Source organism: Crassostrea angulata, chromosome 3 (genome assembly GCF_025612915.1).
Source record: "Crassostrea angulata isolate pt1a10 chromosome 3, ASM2561291v2, whole genome shotgun sequence".
NCBI lineage: Eukaryota > Metazoa > Mollusca > Bivalvia > Ostreida > Ostreidae > Magallana > Magallana angulata.
Genome location: NC_069113.1, coordinates 5,416,032 through 5,434,432, shown reverse-complemented (window position 1 = coordinate 5,434,432; position 18,401 = coordinate 5,416,032). Strand labels below are relative to the sequence as shown.

The 18,401-nt window shown below is 36.3% G+C and overlaps 1 protein-coding gene across 1 annotated transcript; it reads right to left on the bottom strand.

The window, feature by feature from the left end:
- Positions 1 to 458: 458 nt before the first annotated feature.
- LOC128175236 (proteasome activator complex subunit 4B-like) lies at positions 459 to 18,371 on the bottom strand. The gene is made up of 44 exons (XM_052840707.1): positions 18,100 to 18,371; positions 17,168 to 17,308; positions 16,721 to 16,837; positions 16,564 to 16,608; positions 16,338 to 16,487; positions 16,045 to 16,108; positions 15,752 to 15,826; positions 15,501 to 15,620; positions 15,251 to 15,346; positions 15,077 to 15,135; positions 14,736 to 14,942; positions 14,243 to 14,519; positions 14,058 to 14,122; positions 13,828 to 13,972; positions 13,640 to 13,738; positions 13,287 to 13,359; positions 13,109 to 13,176; positions 12,755 to 12,970; positions 12,398 to 12,552; positions 12,119 to 12,211; positions 11,948 to 12,018; positions 11,794 to 11,856; positions 11,624 to 11,679; positions 11,420 to 11,518; positions 11,257 to 11,319; positions 11,056 to 11,148; positions 10,769 to 10,894; positions 10,469 to 10,660; positions 10,152 to 10,288; positions 10,009 to 10,062; positions 9,710 to 9,839; positions 9,336 to 9,571; positions 8,839 to 9,034; positions 8,350 to 8,514; positions 5,299 to 5,495; positions 5,022 to 5,153; positions 4,697 to 4,854; positions 4,355 to 4,456; positions 4,187 to 4,263; positions 3,962 to 4,090; positions 3,475 to 3,627; positions 3,304 to 3,378; positions 1,849 to 2,052; positions 459 to 1,477 (listed from the first exon to the last, which is right to left on the bottom strand). Exons 1-44 carry the CDS (start codon positions 18,291 to 18,293, stop codon positions 1,343 to 1,345), a joined length of 5,502 nt encoding a protein of 1,833 aa, XP_052696667.1. The 5' UTR covers positions 18,294 to 18,371; the 3' UTR covers positions 459 to 1,342.
- Between the last annotated feature and the right edge of the window lie 30 nt (positions 18,372 to 18,401).

Here is an 18,401-nt window from a genome sequence, read left to right as displayed (position 1 = left end):
AAGAATGTAAACATTTCTTGAACTGGCTTTTTTCTGCCCGAAACTGGCCAAAAATGTTGCAAAAAGATGTAAAAGCAATAAATATGAAGTCCTACATACCATTTTGTTTGAAAATATGCATACAAGAATAGGGCAATGCCTTTTTAATCACTCAGAACAGCTGTCGAACTGCACAGCTACAGACTTATTTTGAAGATTTAAAAATCTGAAAAATTATGAAGGAGGTTCATTGGTGTCCTCTCTACAACCATTTGTTGAGAAAAAGTTTGAATTTTGCTCACATGTAGGACTTTATATTTATTGCTTCTAAATCTTTTGGGCAACATGTTTTGCCAGTTTCGGGCAGAAACAAGAAAGTTCAAGAAATGTTTACATTCTTAACCTGAAATGTACAAGATGCCTGCACATCCCCCTTAAAATGGTATTTTAATCATTTTAGAAAAGTGTACAAAATGAAATACTTTTATTGAACATTTATTTTATTTAAAACCACATTATAAATGAATAAAACAATACAATTGCAGGTATGCTTTGAAAATATAATAATAAATGCTGTATAAAGGAATAAAACATTTTTCTGGCACCCAAAATAATTGATAAATCAAGCTAATTAACACACACTGAGTTTGACATCCCAATAAGACAATGTAGATTGTTTAATATGTATCCTTTCATGGAAATGAACATGGAAGAATCTGATAGTTAATGTGGCCACCTGCATACCTGTACATGCACATCATCAAGATGACAAAAAAAGCTGGACTTATTTCTTAGCATTTTTGACTAAATGTTTGGCACTGCACTTCAAGTTGACCAGGAAATCTTTGACATATATGTAAATATATATACGATAAGTCTGACATGTTCAAGCACATGTATCATTAGCAACTGGTGTAGGAAGGTTAATAAAACACTTCATTGCAAAATCAATTACAGGGAGAATATGGACATAAGCTGTTAACAGTGAAGGCACCCATGCACAGAACACCTACAAAACTAAGTCCTCCCTCACCGAACCAGCAAAACACTGCCAGCAAATTGTTATAAAGCTGGTTTTTATGTCTTTAATAACATGTACATTATATAATACACACATGTATTTCTTTCAATGCCCAAATTTTTTTTTTCATGAATGTACTTTAATTAAATAATTAGGTACACTTATTATATATACAATATATTGGATTTAATTAAGGACTTGTAATCTTGGGAAAATGAGAAACTACTAGTATTGACGTGTTCAGAAATCCTTAGGCTACTAAAGGAAAGATAACTCTGAACTCCCCTGCTGTAGATGCACTGGTTACATAAAGTTAACATCTCCTATGACCTTGAACGGTCGTCAAGCATAGTAAGTGGGAGACACTAGAAGATCAGTCAAAATAACGAGCTGGTCGTCGGTAAACATCTGCTTGTGATCGTGCCAGTTATCATGGTGAGTTCTACGGAAGTTGGACAGTGTCTTCTTCACAGTCATCTACAAAATGAACAAGGTTTTGATAAAAGACAAAATCTATCAGGGAGTTAAGTAACTACAGGTAAAAGCTGATGCAGACAGAATCAACAGAGATATGCTTGTTCGTACCGGCCAACCAATTTCTGTACAGTAACACACAGTCATGTAGTTACAGCTAATAGGCTTATTTATATAGAATTCACCGTAACAATTAACTCAGTGTCATTTCTCTAGTCTTCAAAATTGAATTATAAACTTAGAGGATATGAAAAATTACCATTACATGTAACAAATCAAAATCACTCATCCCTTGCCCTTTGCTATAAATTTATCACTGTGCTTCACTGTTCCTGTTTGCTGGCCGACCGTGACATTGTACACCTGTAGCTTACCTGTATAGGCTGGGGATCATTGACATGATTACTGAGGTCCATCAGGATCTGTGGCATGAACTCGGGGACGTCGTAGGGATAGGCCTCCACAAAGGCACTCAGGCCCAGAACCCCAGCGTGCCGCTTAATCAGTGCTTCCAGAGGCATGGCATCCGAGAGCTTACGCTTCTTAACCTTATTCTTACTCAGCACTTCAAAGTGATCCTGTATAAAAGAGATTACAATCTATTGAAAATGTTTATCAATTAACATATTGTACCACATATATTTGCCTTTCCAAACTAGTATCTGTAAAATTTTAAAATATGTATTTAGGACATGAAAAATTAATTCCTTGGTTCTCAGGCCCAGGCGCATCTGATTAAACATTGTGCATTGCCCATTTTTATCATTAAATGAATGAAATAAAATTTCTCCAATCCACTTGCGAATTGCGGAAAAAGAATTTTCGGATATAGAACCGCATTTAAGATACTTAAGTCAGTAAAATGCTTGACTTTAAAGCTGAACACAGCTAGTAAATAGGCACCGTCACAAAGATGCCTGGTATATAAACCCTTCGATTCTGTTACACTCGATTGCACACCTGAAACTCGTGGCCGATGTGTAGTATTCCTTTCGTGGTCTTTCGATTTTATGCATTTATTTCTTATTCTATGAGCATATTCTGTTCGTAAATAATGCATTGACCAACATATTTGATGTTAGTATTCTCCTGGCTTGAAAAAAGTGCGTAAAATTTGATAATTTACGAGCGGTGTTCAGCTTTAATAAAGATAATCATTGCAAATATCGCGATGATTCAAACTAAATTTTAACAAAATGCAAATGGCCGCCAAATCTATTTATGGGACACTGTGTTCAAGTTATGTTCGCAATGGAAATGATTTCAGTTTTGGTATGAAGAACATCTTTTAACTTCAAATGCATGTAAGAGGAGAGTTCCCGCAGCTTGCACTATACTTAATATCCTATAATGCTTAAACAAAGGGCTTTTTCATACCTCAAAGCTGTGGTGTTTTCTGAAGAACATGACAATTTGTTTATTTCATTTAGTTTGAGCTGATAAATCTAAGACTGATACATTCATTGCAAGGAATTATGTATGTGCTTTAAAACATCGCTTTTCCTAGATTTTTATAAGAATTGCACATTGTTAAAATTAAAGAAAAGATACTGCATCCTTTATGAAAAAAAAAAAAGAAAAATATATCACCACCCAACCACAATTTTGAAAAGATTAGCCTGAGAACCAAGAGATAAATTTTTTATGGCCTTACATCACATACTGTATGTATTAGACACAAACAATATTCAAATACACGTACAAACTGATGAACCGAGACGATATCAAATAATCATACAAATCCTAAACAGAGGTTGGTGAGGGACAATGAGAACTTGTCAAGTAATTATGTAAGTATTCAACTGGAAAACACCACGCTTAGGACATACCAGCATGTCTTTATCCATGTCTAAGAATCCACAATGTAGTAAACCACTTAATGTAATGGCCGCCATCTCTCTGACCTGTTCATTAAAACGAGGACAATCAAGATCTGTTTATAACAAGCATTAATATGTATTATAAATTCACAGATAAAGACAGAAGTACATATACGTTACCTCCACTTGATCGTCACATATAAGGTGTAGTATAAAGTTCTGGATTTCCCTCTTGTATTTTGTCTGGTTCATGGTGAACAGATTACAGAACACCATCACCTGTATGTAGCCCAGGATCGCCACGCGGGAATGCCACGACTTCAGCCCCATCACCTACAACACAGCGGAATTCTGGGAATGTAGACGAACATTAAACAAAGAGTAATGTTATTGATACTAAAGCCACAAGAAAACGTATCAAAATATGAACTAAGTATCATGTTTACAGTATTACTAAAATGACAAGATAGAAATGTTTCAAATACATAACATGTACATGTACCGGTAATTGCATGAAGCGTACCCTGTAATTGTAAGAATTTCTTAAACCTTGGCATTGGCACCTGTCTGTATTGACCGACTTATCTCCCTTACGATGTCCAGACACACCTGAATGTTACCTTTATACCTTAGTACACTGTACTGACACCTGTAACAATGAACTCACCTCCCGAATGGTGTCCAGACACACCTGGACGTTACTCTCCTGGATCAGGGCCTGGGAGAAGCAGGCCAGGGACATGGAGCAGTCCATCTTCAGCTCCTCATCCTTTGTCTCACTCTCTAAAGTGCAAATCTACAAACCAATAGAAAACAATCAAAACACCAGCATTTAACAGAAACGGAATAAATAATGTAGTTGGATTTACATGTACATAAACATGTTGCTTACCACTGGCAGAATGAAGAAGAGTTCTGGTGTTGTTGAGGTAAACATTCTACCCAGTCCGTCCGATATCCACTTCAACACTGCAGAAAGATTGCCAAAAATATTAAACTCAGCAAACATACAATACTGTAGAACATGTACTGTAATATAAGTTTGTAAATTTAAGGGCACCTGTTTTACACATCCTTATTGTGGTTTTCCTCTCTTCATCTTCCTCATCATCCACCTCCATCTTCTCCACTGATGCTGGTGTCTCTTTATGGTTTTCCACATCTGAAAAAAAATCAACAAATTCTTATTATTAAATACTTCTACAGGAACATTCTTCTTGTCCAGTTTGTACATGTATATCACCATTGCTTTCAAAACACCAATTGTGATTCCATTGGCTTCGGAGATACGTGTACTCGGGGAAAAGATGAGAAATTCCACTATGCAGGTATACAAACACATGTAAGAAGGTGCAAAGGCAAATGCACCATAAACTTCCACAAATTTAACAAATACAAATACCTTTAGAATTGCCATTATTGCCATTGTCTGCTAGCACCAAATCTTTCAATGGCTCCAGGTGAGGCATCACTTTCTGGACAAAGTCGATCCTGTGGGGGGACTTAGTTGTACACTCAGGGGTGATGCTGTAGTCATACAGGAAGATGTTGGACAACAGGCTACAACAGACGAATACCTATACTTATTGCAGTGTCAGAAAGTGTCAACTTCAATCTACTGGTACAGGTACATGCAATAAAAGACTTGCAGAAACTAGGGTAGCAGTGACCTGTATAGGTGAGAGGTACATGTACAATACATGAGAAAAGTAAAATGTTGATCCTACCTCCCTATCCGATCCCTCACATTCTTATATCTGTGAGTTAGATGAGGCGTGAGGAACTCCAGCAGACGATGTAAAAGTTCTGGAACTCTCCATTCCTGTTGCACCAAAGCATTCTGTACTGCAAAGAGTCGACTGAAAAACACAAAACAAAAACAATTCATTCTTTCTTCACTTGCAACCTACCAAATCTAAAACAGCTTCAAAATAAGTAGAGGAAAAAAATGTAAAAGTTATAAATATACACGTATCAGTACAATCTTGACTTGTATCAATTTACCTGGAATCCTCAAAAGATGAGGAGCCCTCTCTGATAGGTTTTTCCATGAGCAGCTCAAAGAACCTGTACAGCCTGCGTGGGTCTCGACTCTCCGACACGACGGTAAAGAAAGTCCCCCAATCCTTCATTGTCTCACTGGTGATGTTTTCTAGGGAGGTCCTCAAAATAGGAATTACCCAGTCCCACAGAGCATTTACCTGCAGTAGAAAATACATGTATCATGAAGTCATTTTAGTTTTAAAGTAAAATAATACATTTTCAGTGTGCATTATAAGAATGCAAGTAACGGAAAAATTAGGATAAATATTATCACATGGATGGTTTGGTATGGCAAAATCATCTGAATCACTAGATGAACCAGCATTTGGCAGAGCTTTGTCATGGTAGAAGTCATTAATTGGTACTGACTGTGGTTTTATTAATGTTCATATGCATCAACTTTCATGGAATTTGTAAATCAAAGTTTTAAGGATGGTGTTCAATGGCTCTACTATAACAAACTACTGTCATTTTTTCCATTTCAATGAAATGTACAGAATTAAAATTTGTTGAACTGCTTAACAAAAACAAGAGGCCCATGGGCCACATTGCTCACCTGAACAGCAGTTCCTTGTAACATTACATTTCGTAGCATGTGGTTTTTCTATTTTAAACATTGAACCCCTTTCTGGGGACCCAGTTATGGTCCGAGGTTTATGGTTGGCTTGAACAACATAAATTGTAACATAGGAATGAAAATGTGTAGCACTGCAGTGGGACCGCACGTATACAACCTGAAAAACTGAACGTAGAAGAGTTCCACTTCAAGAGGAATAACTCTCAGACTGTACAGAACATCAAGAAAGATAACTCTTGGTTCCACTACATTAGAGTTTACACAATTTGAGGATCCTTGCATAGTAATCTCAAACTGTAGCATTATAGTTCTCGAGAAAAACTTTTTAAAAACATTTTCAATATATCTTTCGATGTTTAACTTTGAACCCCTTTTGGGGCCACAGTATTAGTCCAGTGCTAAAGTTTTAATTATTTGGAATCTACATTATTTAAGGATGCTTGCATAGTTATCTCACAAGCTGAAGCATTATAGTTCCCTAGAAAAAGATTTTTCAACATTTTCCCTCTATATTTCTATGCTAAACTTTGAACACCTCTTGGGGCCCCAGTATTAGATTGAGGTCACGGCTTTTATAATTTCGAATCTACACTATTTGAGGGTGCTTACGTAGTTATCTGACAAATTGATGCATTGTAGTTCTCGAAAAGAAGATTTTTAAACATTTTCCATATACACCGGTACTTCTACATTTAACTTTTAACCCATCTTGGGTCCCTAGTATTAGTCCAGGGGTCACTATTTTAAAACTGTTGAACCTTCATTATCCAAGGTTGTATGCATGATAGTAATCTCACAAATTGAAGCATTGTAGTTCTCCAGAAGAAGATTTTTTAACATGTTACCTTTATATTTCTATAATAAACTTTGACCCCATCTTGGGGCCCCAGTATTGGTCTGGGGGTCACGATTTTACCAATTAGGAATCTACATAAGCGAAGAATGCATGCATAGAAATTCCACAAACTAAAACATTGTAGTTCTTGAGAAGAAAATTTTTAAACTTTTCCTTTATGTTTTTTAAAATGTTTAAATCTTGGTGCCCATCAATTGTCCGGGAGTTACAATTTTTTGAATCTACATTATTTAAGGATGTACATGTATGCATAGTAATATCCCAAACAGTTGCACTATAGTTCTTGAGAAGAAGATTTTAAAACATTTTCCTATATATGTTAAAATCTAAACCCCTACTGGGGCCCCACTTTTTGTTCGGGGGTCACGATTTTTACAATCTTCACTATATATACAACCTTTTGTGTATGTATTGGCATTTTTGGTGAAGTGGTTCTTGAGTAGAAAATTTTAAAACATTTTTCATATGTAGTTCTATGTTAAACTTTGAACCCCGTCTGGGGCTTTAGTTTTGGTCTGAGGGTCACGATTTTTACAATTTAGAATCTTCATTATACATACAAGCTTTTGTGTAAAAAATTGGCATTTCTGGTGCAGTGGTTCTTGAGAAGAAGATTTTTAAAACATTTTCCTATGTATTTCTATGTTAAACTTTGAACCCCGCCTGGGGCCCCACTTTTGGTCCAAGGGTCACGATTTTTACAATTTAGAATCTTCACTATATATACAAGCTTTTGTGTAAATATTGGCATTTCTGGTGAAGTGGTTCTTGAGAAGAAGATTTTTTAAACATTTTCCATATGTAGTTCTATGTTAAACTTTGAACCCCGCCTGGGGCCCCAGTTTTGATCCGAGGGTCACGATTTTTACAATTTAGAATCTTCACTATATATACAAGCTTTTGTGTAAATATTGGCATTTCTGGTGCAGTGGTTCTTGAGAAGAAGATTTTTTAAACATTTTCCATATGTAGTTCTATGTTAAACATTGAACCCCGCCTGGGGCCCCAGTTTTGATCCGAGGGTCACGATTTTTACAATTTAGTATCTTCACTATATTTAAAGGTTTTTGTGTAAATATTGGCATTTCTGGTGCAGTGGTTCTTGAGAAGAAGATTTTTTAAACATTTTCCATATGTAGTTCTATGTTAAACTTTGAACCCCGCTTGGGGCCCCAGTTTTGGTCCGAGGGTCACGATTTTTACAATTTAGAATCTTCACTATATATTCAAGCTTTTGTATAAATATTGGCATTTCTGGTGCAGTGGTTCTTGAGAAGAAGATTTTTAAAGACATGCACCCTATACTTACTGTTTCGCAATTATCTCCCTTTTGAAAAGGGCTGTGCCCTTTATTTTAACAATTTATAATCCCCTTTCCATAAGGATGCTTTGTATCAAATATGGTTAAATTTGGCCCAGTGGTTTTTGAGAAGAAGTTGAAAATGTGAAAAGTTAACAGACGGACGGACGACGGACAACAGGTGATCAGAAAAGCTCACTTGAACCTTCGGTTCAGGTGAGCTAAAAAACCACAAAATTTGGTGCATGAAATAATAAAACAAAAGTATACAAAGCACACCTCTTGATACGGCCAGTGCTTGGAGCCCCGTATGACCCCCGCTAGGATCTCCATCCCACATCTCTGCTTACTGTCATGATGTTCATGGCTTCTGTCGGCAAGGAGCTCAACGATGTGAGCCTTGAATATTGGCAGGAAAGTGCTTCCATAGTTCCTAAACAGACCCTGGTAAACACAGAATATCTCTGTAACACTGCTTAAGACTTTCATAACAATCTTACAAATAACCTGATAAAGATCATTCCTAACCAAGATTTCAATATCTTTAGACACCTAAAAAATTTACAAGCAAACAAAACTATTTAGTAATACAAGGCACAAATATACAAACATGTACATTGTTTAAATGGTTCTGCAGTAAAATACATATAATCTGCATGTAGCTACCGGTATATGAGTACCAAATTGAATATTTTATTACCATTGCACAATTTACATGTACCGGTATTTTCACATAATATAAATATGGATTCTGAAACAGGTCCTTACCTTGAAAATAGTTAGATGTTTGTTCCTAAATTTATCTCTTCCTTTATGTTCTTCTAAACTTAACACATCTATAAACTTTTTCACAAAGGATGAGTCATTCATTTTCACAAATATTGGTTTTTCTGTCTCTAACATTTCTGATTCTGTTCTGTCTAACTTGGGCTGTTCAGATTGTTTGGCATATATTTTCATTTCTCTGAAACAGAAGATCCATTCAACAATTTACAACCTGCTATACAGTGACAACAGAGTTTTTTGTTCATTAACAAGGATAACACGTTGAGTGATACAGTGATACACAACATGATTCTGCCATTTTCGCAAACGTCGGACTTTCATTACAATTTCATACGGTTCACCACTGTCAGAAAAACACTAGCAACTTTTAAAATCCATAAGGGGTGCTTCTCACAAATTTAAGAAAATATTACATGAATTTTTCGTATTGAATTAGGAATCTATAGTATATACAATGTAGATATCATTCAAACACGTACTTTGGCCAGCAGTAGTAGCCCCAGTGAGTTTTATCTACAAACTCCATGGCCTCCCACTTCTCCTGACTGTCAGGCACCTGGTCAGAGTGGTACATAATCCACTCATTGTCTGGGCGACTGCCGGGGAGGAATTTCCCTGCTGGAGGGGGCGGGGCACTTTTATAGGGGTCCACCGTCACTTTCTTGTGTTTCCTTTTCTGTTGCTTCAGAATGGCAGACACTGAGGCTGTTGAAAGCTGTTCCACAGAAAAAGAAATACATGTATAACAACTAGTACTCCTGTGTAGCCTGGAATGCATGAAGTTGTTCTTACTACACCTTTTCTTATTTCTATGATAACTTGTTCAGTTTTTTAATTTAGAAGAAAACTTTACCTTCCTTATGTAGATGGAGTCATGAACGAGGTTGGACACAAAGAGTTGTACGGCTGCGGAGGGAGTGGCTACATCATGTCTCAAAAGCAGGGTCAGTAACTCTACACCGTACTGACTGAACTTCCACATTCTGCAAGTATAACACTTATGTCAAGTACATCCAGCATATTTCTCATCTCCATAAACTATCATTATTTTTTGCAAACAAATAAATTGCTTTTACATGTACAGATTTTATAACCAAGAAAAAACAAAGTAGACATTGCACCAATTATCTTCAAAGTTTATGTACGACTTACAAGTTTCCACTGTTGATTAATGCTACAAGGTCTTCTACAACTTTTACGTAGAGCCTGTAAGACAATTATCAAATGAATCATCAAATGTAAACGATGTTACACAATTATACAAGGAAACATGGATTAACACAAAGTACCCGTACCGTTTATTAGACTCATTAATAGAGTTCTCAAACTCCTGCCCTTTCTGGACTTCGCTGTCAGACAACTCTCGTGGATTAGCCAATGGAACACCAGATCCCATAAGTCTTCTTGCAGCATCTAGACAGCCAGTGGTTACCTAAGAAACCAAAGAATTCAGTCTGCTCATAAGATTCAATGTGCATCCTACAAGTCTACAAGCAATCTTTGCAATCAACAACTGTTATTATCTAATTTTTTATTGAAAGTAAGAGATGCAAAAAAGTTTTTTAATGACTGTTGAAAATCTCATAAAATACAAAAGCTTGTATTATCTTACCCTGGTTTCTATTCCTGGACTCTCTAGGTTCTTGCTGACTTTAGCTATTATGTCATCCACGACCCGCAGTATGGATGGCTTCTCTGACTGCTGGGCCTGAATTATCGCCGGCCACAACTGACCAATCACCTCCCAGCTTCTCTTGCTTGCCAAAGTTCTTTTACCAATGCCAAGCACAACATAAAGTGCTCCCTGGTAAGAGGATAAATGAAATATAACATGTAATAGAGAACATGTAATTGGCAACAGGACTATACATGTACATTACATCAATGTTTTTTCCCTGTATTCTGTTTTTACCTTGAACTGTTTTTCGGGCGTATCCTTCTGGATGAGACTGTTGGATATTTTGTCCAGCAGGCACCGGTAGCAGTAGGGGAAGTTCAGGAAGCACTGCATCAGCACGGATTGGGCCTTCTTCCTCACCTACAGTGTATAAAGAGATGACAACACATTCAAGAAAAGAGAGACCAATGTAAAATTCATGGTGAAAATATAACGTAGAAAAACCAAAACTCAACATTAAATTTAATTCTTCTAGCTAAAATTGGTTTTTGATTTCACAAATCTGCATCATTGTTACCTACCTCACCATATCTGCTGACAGACAAATTATACAGGTCAACCAGGATGTCTTGGTGATGGTCTGTGTAGTCACGGAGACCGTACAACATCCTCATCTGTAACAAACACAGGCTAAACAGACCATTCTTCATAAACAAACATCATTAGCTAATGTATCTATGGCTATTTTATACTGAAAATTCATCAGTAGAATAAAATTTTACCTCATGCTGTAAAACTACTCTATCCACCAATAGGGCTCGTATATGTTTCCTTCTATCTCGCATCTGTGAATCAGACCATAGTTATGGTTATACATGTACATCTACATGTCAATAAGAATCACAGGTAAGAATTCCCCTTAATAAATGTCTATAAATTAATGACCTTGTCCTCCAGGGCTTCCTTTACAGAATGTAAACTTTTCCAGCGTGCATCAAAGTCCTGCTTACTCGCACCATAGAAAAACAACACTGTCTCATAAATCTGTAAAAGAAACATTGAATAGAGCAACTTTAAACAAGTTCCTGGGTTGAGTGAACACATTTCAAGTTGAACATGATAATCCTTGTAACAAGGAGCAGAGCATACCTTCACTAATTTGGACAGGCTCTTGGTGTCATCTTCTGTACATTCTGTCAGGTACTCTGTGTTAACACAATCAAACATAGTTACTCATTGCACTCTACTTATTGCCCAGTGACACTAGCACAGTACATATAATATTCCACACACACATATTCCAATACAGGAGTACTTACTCAGCAAATGTTTCATGGTTTTTACAACTTCCAGTCGTAAGTTAGCACCTTTGTAATGGATGTCTGTCAAATGAAACAAAAAACAAATTAAGAAAGGAACTCTTTCTCAAACTACCAATACACAGATTTATGGCAAAAGTAAATCAGAAATTACCTAATGGTTCTGTGACTGATGAAACTGGGAATCGCTCCATAGGAACCTGTGTTTTCACATTTAAACTGGACCTGCATACATAAACGAACAAGTTACTGGGCATGTATTATCATGGTACACAATGCAATTTCATTAACAGACACACACACATATATGATAGTCAAGCCTTACAGGTCCACAGCAGTTGACTTCCAGACAGGCAGTGCTGCCCCTGCCCCCAGGATACACTCCAGTGTGATGTTAAGTCGCCGGACCAACTCCTCCCTGGAAATCAAGAACAATAATAAAATCATAGATCACCAAGAACTAGTTTTACCTTCATCCTATTACATTTCTTATGTTCCTATACCAAGTCTAATGACACACAATCAATAACAAATTTTACCATCACTCTATCATTTTCTAAGTCCTAAATAATATAAACATATAGTAGGGACTAATCAATCTTACTTTTCCATTGGATTGGCTGATGATAATGACATGATTTTCTCTAACTCGGGCTGTAGTAAATGATCCATCAGAGACTGTCCGAATGCCAACTCCTCGGCTGACGGGATGTGCCACTTCATTCCTAAATTGTCCATGTCTCCAGGCTTGGCCCAGTCCTACAACCATAGAGACAGTTCAACCATTGTGTGAACATGGCCACAAAGTCAACTACTCATGCTACATTCAATTAACATACTCTGCCATATAAATTATTTTCTGATACAAAACCCATGTACATTGAATTGTACAGATATGAGCAATGAATGTGATTCAGTCATCAGAAAAAAATGCATATTGTCCAATGAATATGTCCCTTACATTTATGGCGAGATATTCAGTCACTGGTCTGTCAAACGAGTCAGCTATACTTCTGTAGTCCAATGGATAGTGAAGAGTTAGTGCCCTTAGAATGTAGCGCATCAGCTGGGCGGCCAATTCGTATCCCTGCACACACTTCAGGTGGAGGGTAAGCTGGAGAACCTCCAACAGCTGGTCCTTGTACGGAACCAACACCTCTCCATTACAGCGCACAATCTGTCACAGAATCAAAGGTCCTAATTGCATGATATACATGTACAAAGGACTATTTAAATAAAACCGTAATATTCATACTTGACATGTACATGAGTGTATGTATAATTGATAGACAAAGAGATAGAAGCAAGGCCTCACCTGAGATAGCATGAGAAGATTCCACAAGAAGCCATCATCCAAATGCTCTTCTGTCCTGTATTCTTCATCTGTAACAAAACAATTTTAAAATAACCTAGAAATTCAAGCAATATCAGAGCTATTTATAAAATTGTTTACCAGAGAGAAATGCATGACAAATTCCATTGTACAAACTTACGTTCTGCCATGAGGTCTTTGATCTTCTGACAGAAGAGAGGTAAAAATTTGTCCACTGCTGCTTTGGGATTTGCCTTTCAAAAAATAGTTTTGTTAAAATGAGTTACTATTTCAAAAAATTTGAAAGGAATGATCTTAAATTTTGTACAAGTTATAAGAATAAGAGAATAGCCTGGATTAAGACACTCAATGCTTCTTTATTTAGAAGCAATTTACACAAAAAGAGAAGATACACAACAATTATCCTCAAAAATTATATCAAAATGTACTATGTTTATTTACAGAGTTCTTCAATTTTAAAAATCTTAATATTTTTCAATCAATTGCATTCAACATACAAAGTAACAATTTTACCTTAGCTGCTGCTCTGCACAGATTTGCAGCAAATCTTCCTCCAACATTTGTTTCATAGACACTGGTAGTGATAAAATTATACAGACGAGAAAGGGCTGCCTGGAATTATAGAAATGTGACTGTCAAGTTTTTTTCTTTTTCATTGATTTTGGTAGTTTTAAAAATCTGGCATAAGAAGAAGGCAGTACCTCATATATAGGAGTGGAACACTGCAGTAGAACAGAGGTGAAGGTCGACGACAAGGCCACCTCCATCATGGTCTGCTCTGGGTTGAGGCGGGCCGGATCGCCATGTGTGTGCTCCTGGGTACTGCTCTCAATCAGGGCAAACACTCTAAAATAACAGAGTCAGATTCATACAGGATTTGTGTTAGAAACAAGTTTTTGAGAAATTATGTCAAATCCATGCGATTACACACCTGTCAAGGAACAGAAGAACAAAGTCCTCAAACTGTGCTGTTGCTGAACATAACTCCTTTTCTTCCTTTAATGATCAAAAATATGACATTCATAGATTTCAACATAAAATCATCTCATACATATGTACAAATATACATGTACCCGGTAGTTCCCATTATTTTCTGACAATAAAACTATAACATACCTCATTTAAGTCGTCTCTGACAAACACAGCTTCTGAACAATCCACAATAGGAACCTGAGCCACAAATGTAGAAATCATCTGGAAGGTCACCAAGCACTTCTTAAAGTCATTGGGGTCGATTCCCGGGAGGGCCAGGTTGAGAAGAGGAAGTACATGGGAGCGGCCCTCTGGGTACCACTTCCTTGCACTCAACATGGGACGTGATACGGCCACCACACAGTTCATACAGGCGGTCAAACGGTGAGGTTCTATCAGGTTCTCCATGGCAGGGTACATCCTGTAAATTCAAGGCTGACATTTAAAGAAATCCCAAAAATCCTATTGTTAGTTATTTCTTTTATTTAATTTTGATGTAAAGCAATTTGTCCATTAGTTCCATATATTCAATTGCAGGTTGCTGGTTCAAGCTTATACATTAAATTGAAGGTTGCTAGTTCAAGACTGACTTTACATGTACATTATGCTGAAAAAAGTATTGTAAAAGACTTCGTACTTCTCTAACAGATCTGGAATGATGAGTTCAGGTCTCATGTTGGCGAGATGTCTCAGGGCTATGGCTGAGTCATGACTGCCATATTTACTAAACATGGACACCGACACCACCGGCTGCATGCTCTTGACAAATCGGGTAATCTCGGCGTCTTTCAGTTTGTAGTCGGCGGGAATCTCTAACAGCCAGTCCTTCCTTTTATATCTCTCCCTAAACATAAAGAAAATAATTCCATTACTGAAGTTCTTATAGTCATCAACATTAAAGTTCTGTGAAGCTGGATTACATTCATATAGAATGTTCACTCAACTGTCAAACCAAGACCAAAGAACAAATTTACTTACCTGTGTATTCTTTTCACAACCAGTTTTGGAAAATTCATCAGCAATCCACTCAGCTTAATCTGTCAATTTCAATAAAAAAAAGTTGACGTTTCTATCATCAACATGCTGCTTATATATGATTCTTTGTGAAACAAAAACTACACAACCTTTGATGAGATGACCTGATGGACTTACATTCCACTTGCCAAGGTTTGATGGATGGAAGAACGACTGAAGGGCCTTAAAGAAACTGTCTATGTGATCTTGTACAACTGCGCCATTAGGTCCACCCTGAAATTCAGTACACATAATGTATCACAATTTACTGACAAAGCAACTAACACACTACACTTCAGATTCAAATTGAAATACCTAACAATTATATTCTACATATGCTTAAACTAAATTGACATGTTCCTTCTTTCTTAATGTTGTAAACACTTACCATCATTGAAACTATCCAAGTGATGGTGGCTCCAATGTCGTACGTGTTGTTGGAGCGTCCCACTTGTACTTTCTGCATTCCCACAGGGAGATTGAAACTTCTTATGAACCGATTAAATACCTAAATGTAAATGGAAATCCGATGATATACAAGAAAATCACAGTGATTTGAGCTTAACTTAACAAAATAATGCATATATCGAAATACAGATATAAATATAAATGTATATACATGTACCAGTAAAGACTTACCATGGAAACATGTGGGGACCAGTCAATGTAACCGATGGTATCATGTGCAAGTCGAGCAAATAATCGCACAAGGCCCTGTAAAAAACAGATAAATAACATCATTATAATGAAGGAAAGCATCCGATTTTGCTTTGACAGTTTAAAAAGAAAGGTAGAACTTGAGATATTTTTTTTCCAAATACATGTACATGTTTATTCAATTGCAATATAAAACTGTCTTAAAATTGTAAGTACATCAATCAAGTTGGGAAAGTGGTACATTTAACACTTAGTTTATTGGAACAATAACTTACCGCCTCCCAAGTTGGAGCATTCTGGTAGGAGTGCCACATGTTCAGGAATTCATCCAGCCATAGCCTGCACAAAACAACCAGAGGTTTATAACAAACAAGTCTTTACATGCTTAAATGATATTAGCTGAATTGAACAAATCAAAATAACAAAAATTCTGAAATTCATACATGTACACATTATAGAATAATGTAGTATAATCAAGAATTTATTATATATTTGGCCAACAATCAACATATCATTGAGGTAACTGACACAAAGGCAAAGACTTATAGAAAACAATGACAGAACTCACTTGAAACCTTTATCGTGATGTTCAGGAGGTAGATCAGTTGGCAAAAAATATTCAAAATAATGAACTGCCTTAATATTGGTGACATCAAATGGACAGAGTAATGGTCGCCATTCATCTAGCATTTCCTGAGTTGCTGAGACAGGGAAGTACCTTAAAAATAAAAAAATTTTATTCAATATCTCTGGAGTTATTTTAAACACAGCAGAGAGAGAAGACCGAAACTTACGTCCTGCAGTAATTGACAAGGTTCTTTAATTCGTGTTCCATATTTCTGAAAAATAAATCATATAATCAATTAAAGTAAATTTACAAATAATTATAATATCTGTAAACATATTTGTGATGAATGATCCATTTGAATATAAATAAACGCATATACTAACTGTGGGAATAATTGCAATCCATGATGTTCATATGGTGAATATGCTACATTTTCAACAAGTTGATAAACAGGTTTCCATGGCAACTCCAAATCTTCTCGAGTTAAGAGCTTTTGCTTCCTAAAGAAACAAATTACAGATATTTCTTTTACCATACAGAGCACCAATTGTCCACAACATGTTTATTTTCTCATTGAAAGTTACTGTAAACCCTTTTGTTTATGTTACCTTGTGTGAGAAATACTTTCAAGATCTGCCTTTTACTTTGAAAGCCACTGCGTTTAACATTATTTCCTAAGCAAACATTTGTCATCATAAACCACCTCTAGTTCAGACATTAAATCATAATCCAACAATCCTACACTACTAGGACAAAAAATGATAAATTCTGTGTAAGAAATTCATTATCTGGTTTATAATTCATTATCCCGTTTATAATGTGTAGCTTACTTCAGCAGAGCAACAAGCTGTGTTGAGAACTTAGGAACCAATGAAAGTTCAAGGTCAGGAATCGTGGAGAGCTCAAACAGAAGCTTAATTAGCAGAACATGATCCTCTTTGGAAAACTTCAAACCATAGAGGCGAATGTATCTAAAAAAAAAAAAAACAATGCATCATGAGAATTAAAAACAGAGTGACTATTGCCTTATTTCATTTACTTCATACATTACATTAGAAAATGCTGTTTAAGGTTTTTTGGAATATTCATATGTGTCCAACCAGCATATTTAAAACTAAAGATCATAAAAATAACCCATATTAGTCTGAGAAAGGAATGGACTAGAAAGGTATTGTACCAATATCTAATGGCTTTACTCATCCTAGTCATGAAGTCCTCATATAGTACATACATTTACTTCTTCATAAGGCCAAAATAAAATTATTGTTTGTTTGGAATTGCCTCCAGCCTCATTAAAATAACACCCCCCCCCCCAATCCAGACAGAGGAAAAAATATTGTTTGAAATCTCAGAATACTCAGAGTACTCAGAATTGAGGGCGAGTAGTATCGAGAGATAGATAGATATCTTGAAGTTTCGAATTTTTAATTCTCACCCTGTGTACTTTGGTTAAACCTGTAAAATTCTTTATTTCATACAATTGCAACAAAGGAGAAATTTTACAAGGCAACAGGTGACAAATGGTCATGCCAAGTCCAGCATTAATTGAACAGATTGGAATATTGATCTGGTTCATCAATATTTTTCACATTCGTTACAGTTAGTGCAGTCACTGCAGTGATCAACACTTACCCACTGACAGGTTAACTTTTGCCAGGGGAAAGAACTGTAATTTACAAGTTCAATACAAGTTGTTAAATAACTATGATATAATGTACAAGTGCCAATATGTATGTTTAGTTATTTTAAACAGCAATATTACCTTGTAAGCTGTCCAACCCAGAAAGATGCTCCAACTTTTATGTCTCGAAGAAGAACGGCTTTGGCCAGATTTCCTTTGATTTCCGCAAAAGCTGCAATCGATTCATCGTCTACTTTCTCTGCATTCGGTAGAAACTTGTTGTATATCTTATCCTTCTGCGGCTTGAATCCTAAAACCTCCTCTCTGTTCTCCATCTTACGCAATTAATAATAAATTTGCAAACTCAACGTGACATTGCCTTTCCGAAAGTCTCCATTTTCTATGTCACGTCAAGAAAATGTATCGGATAATTTGATTGGTTT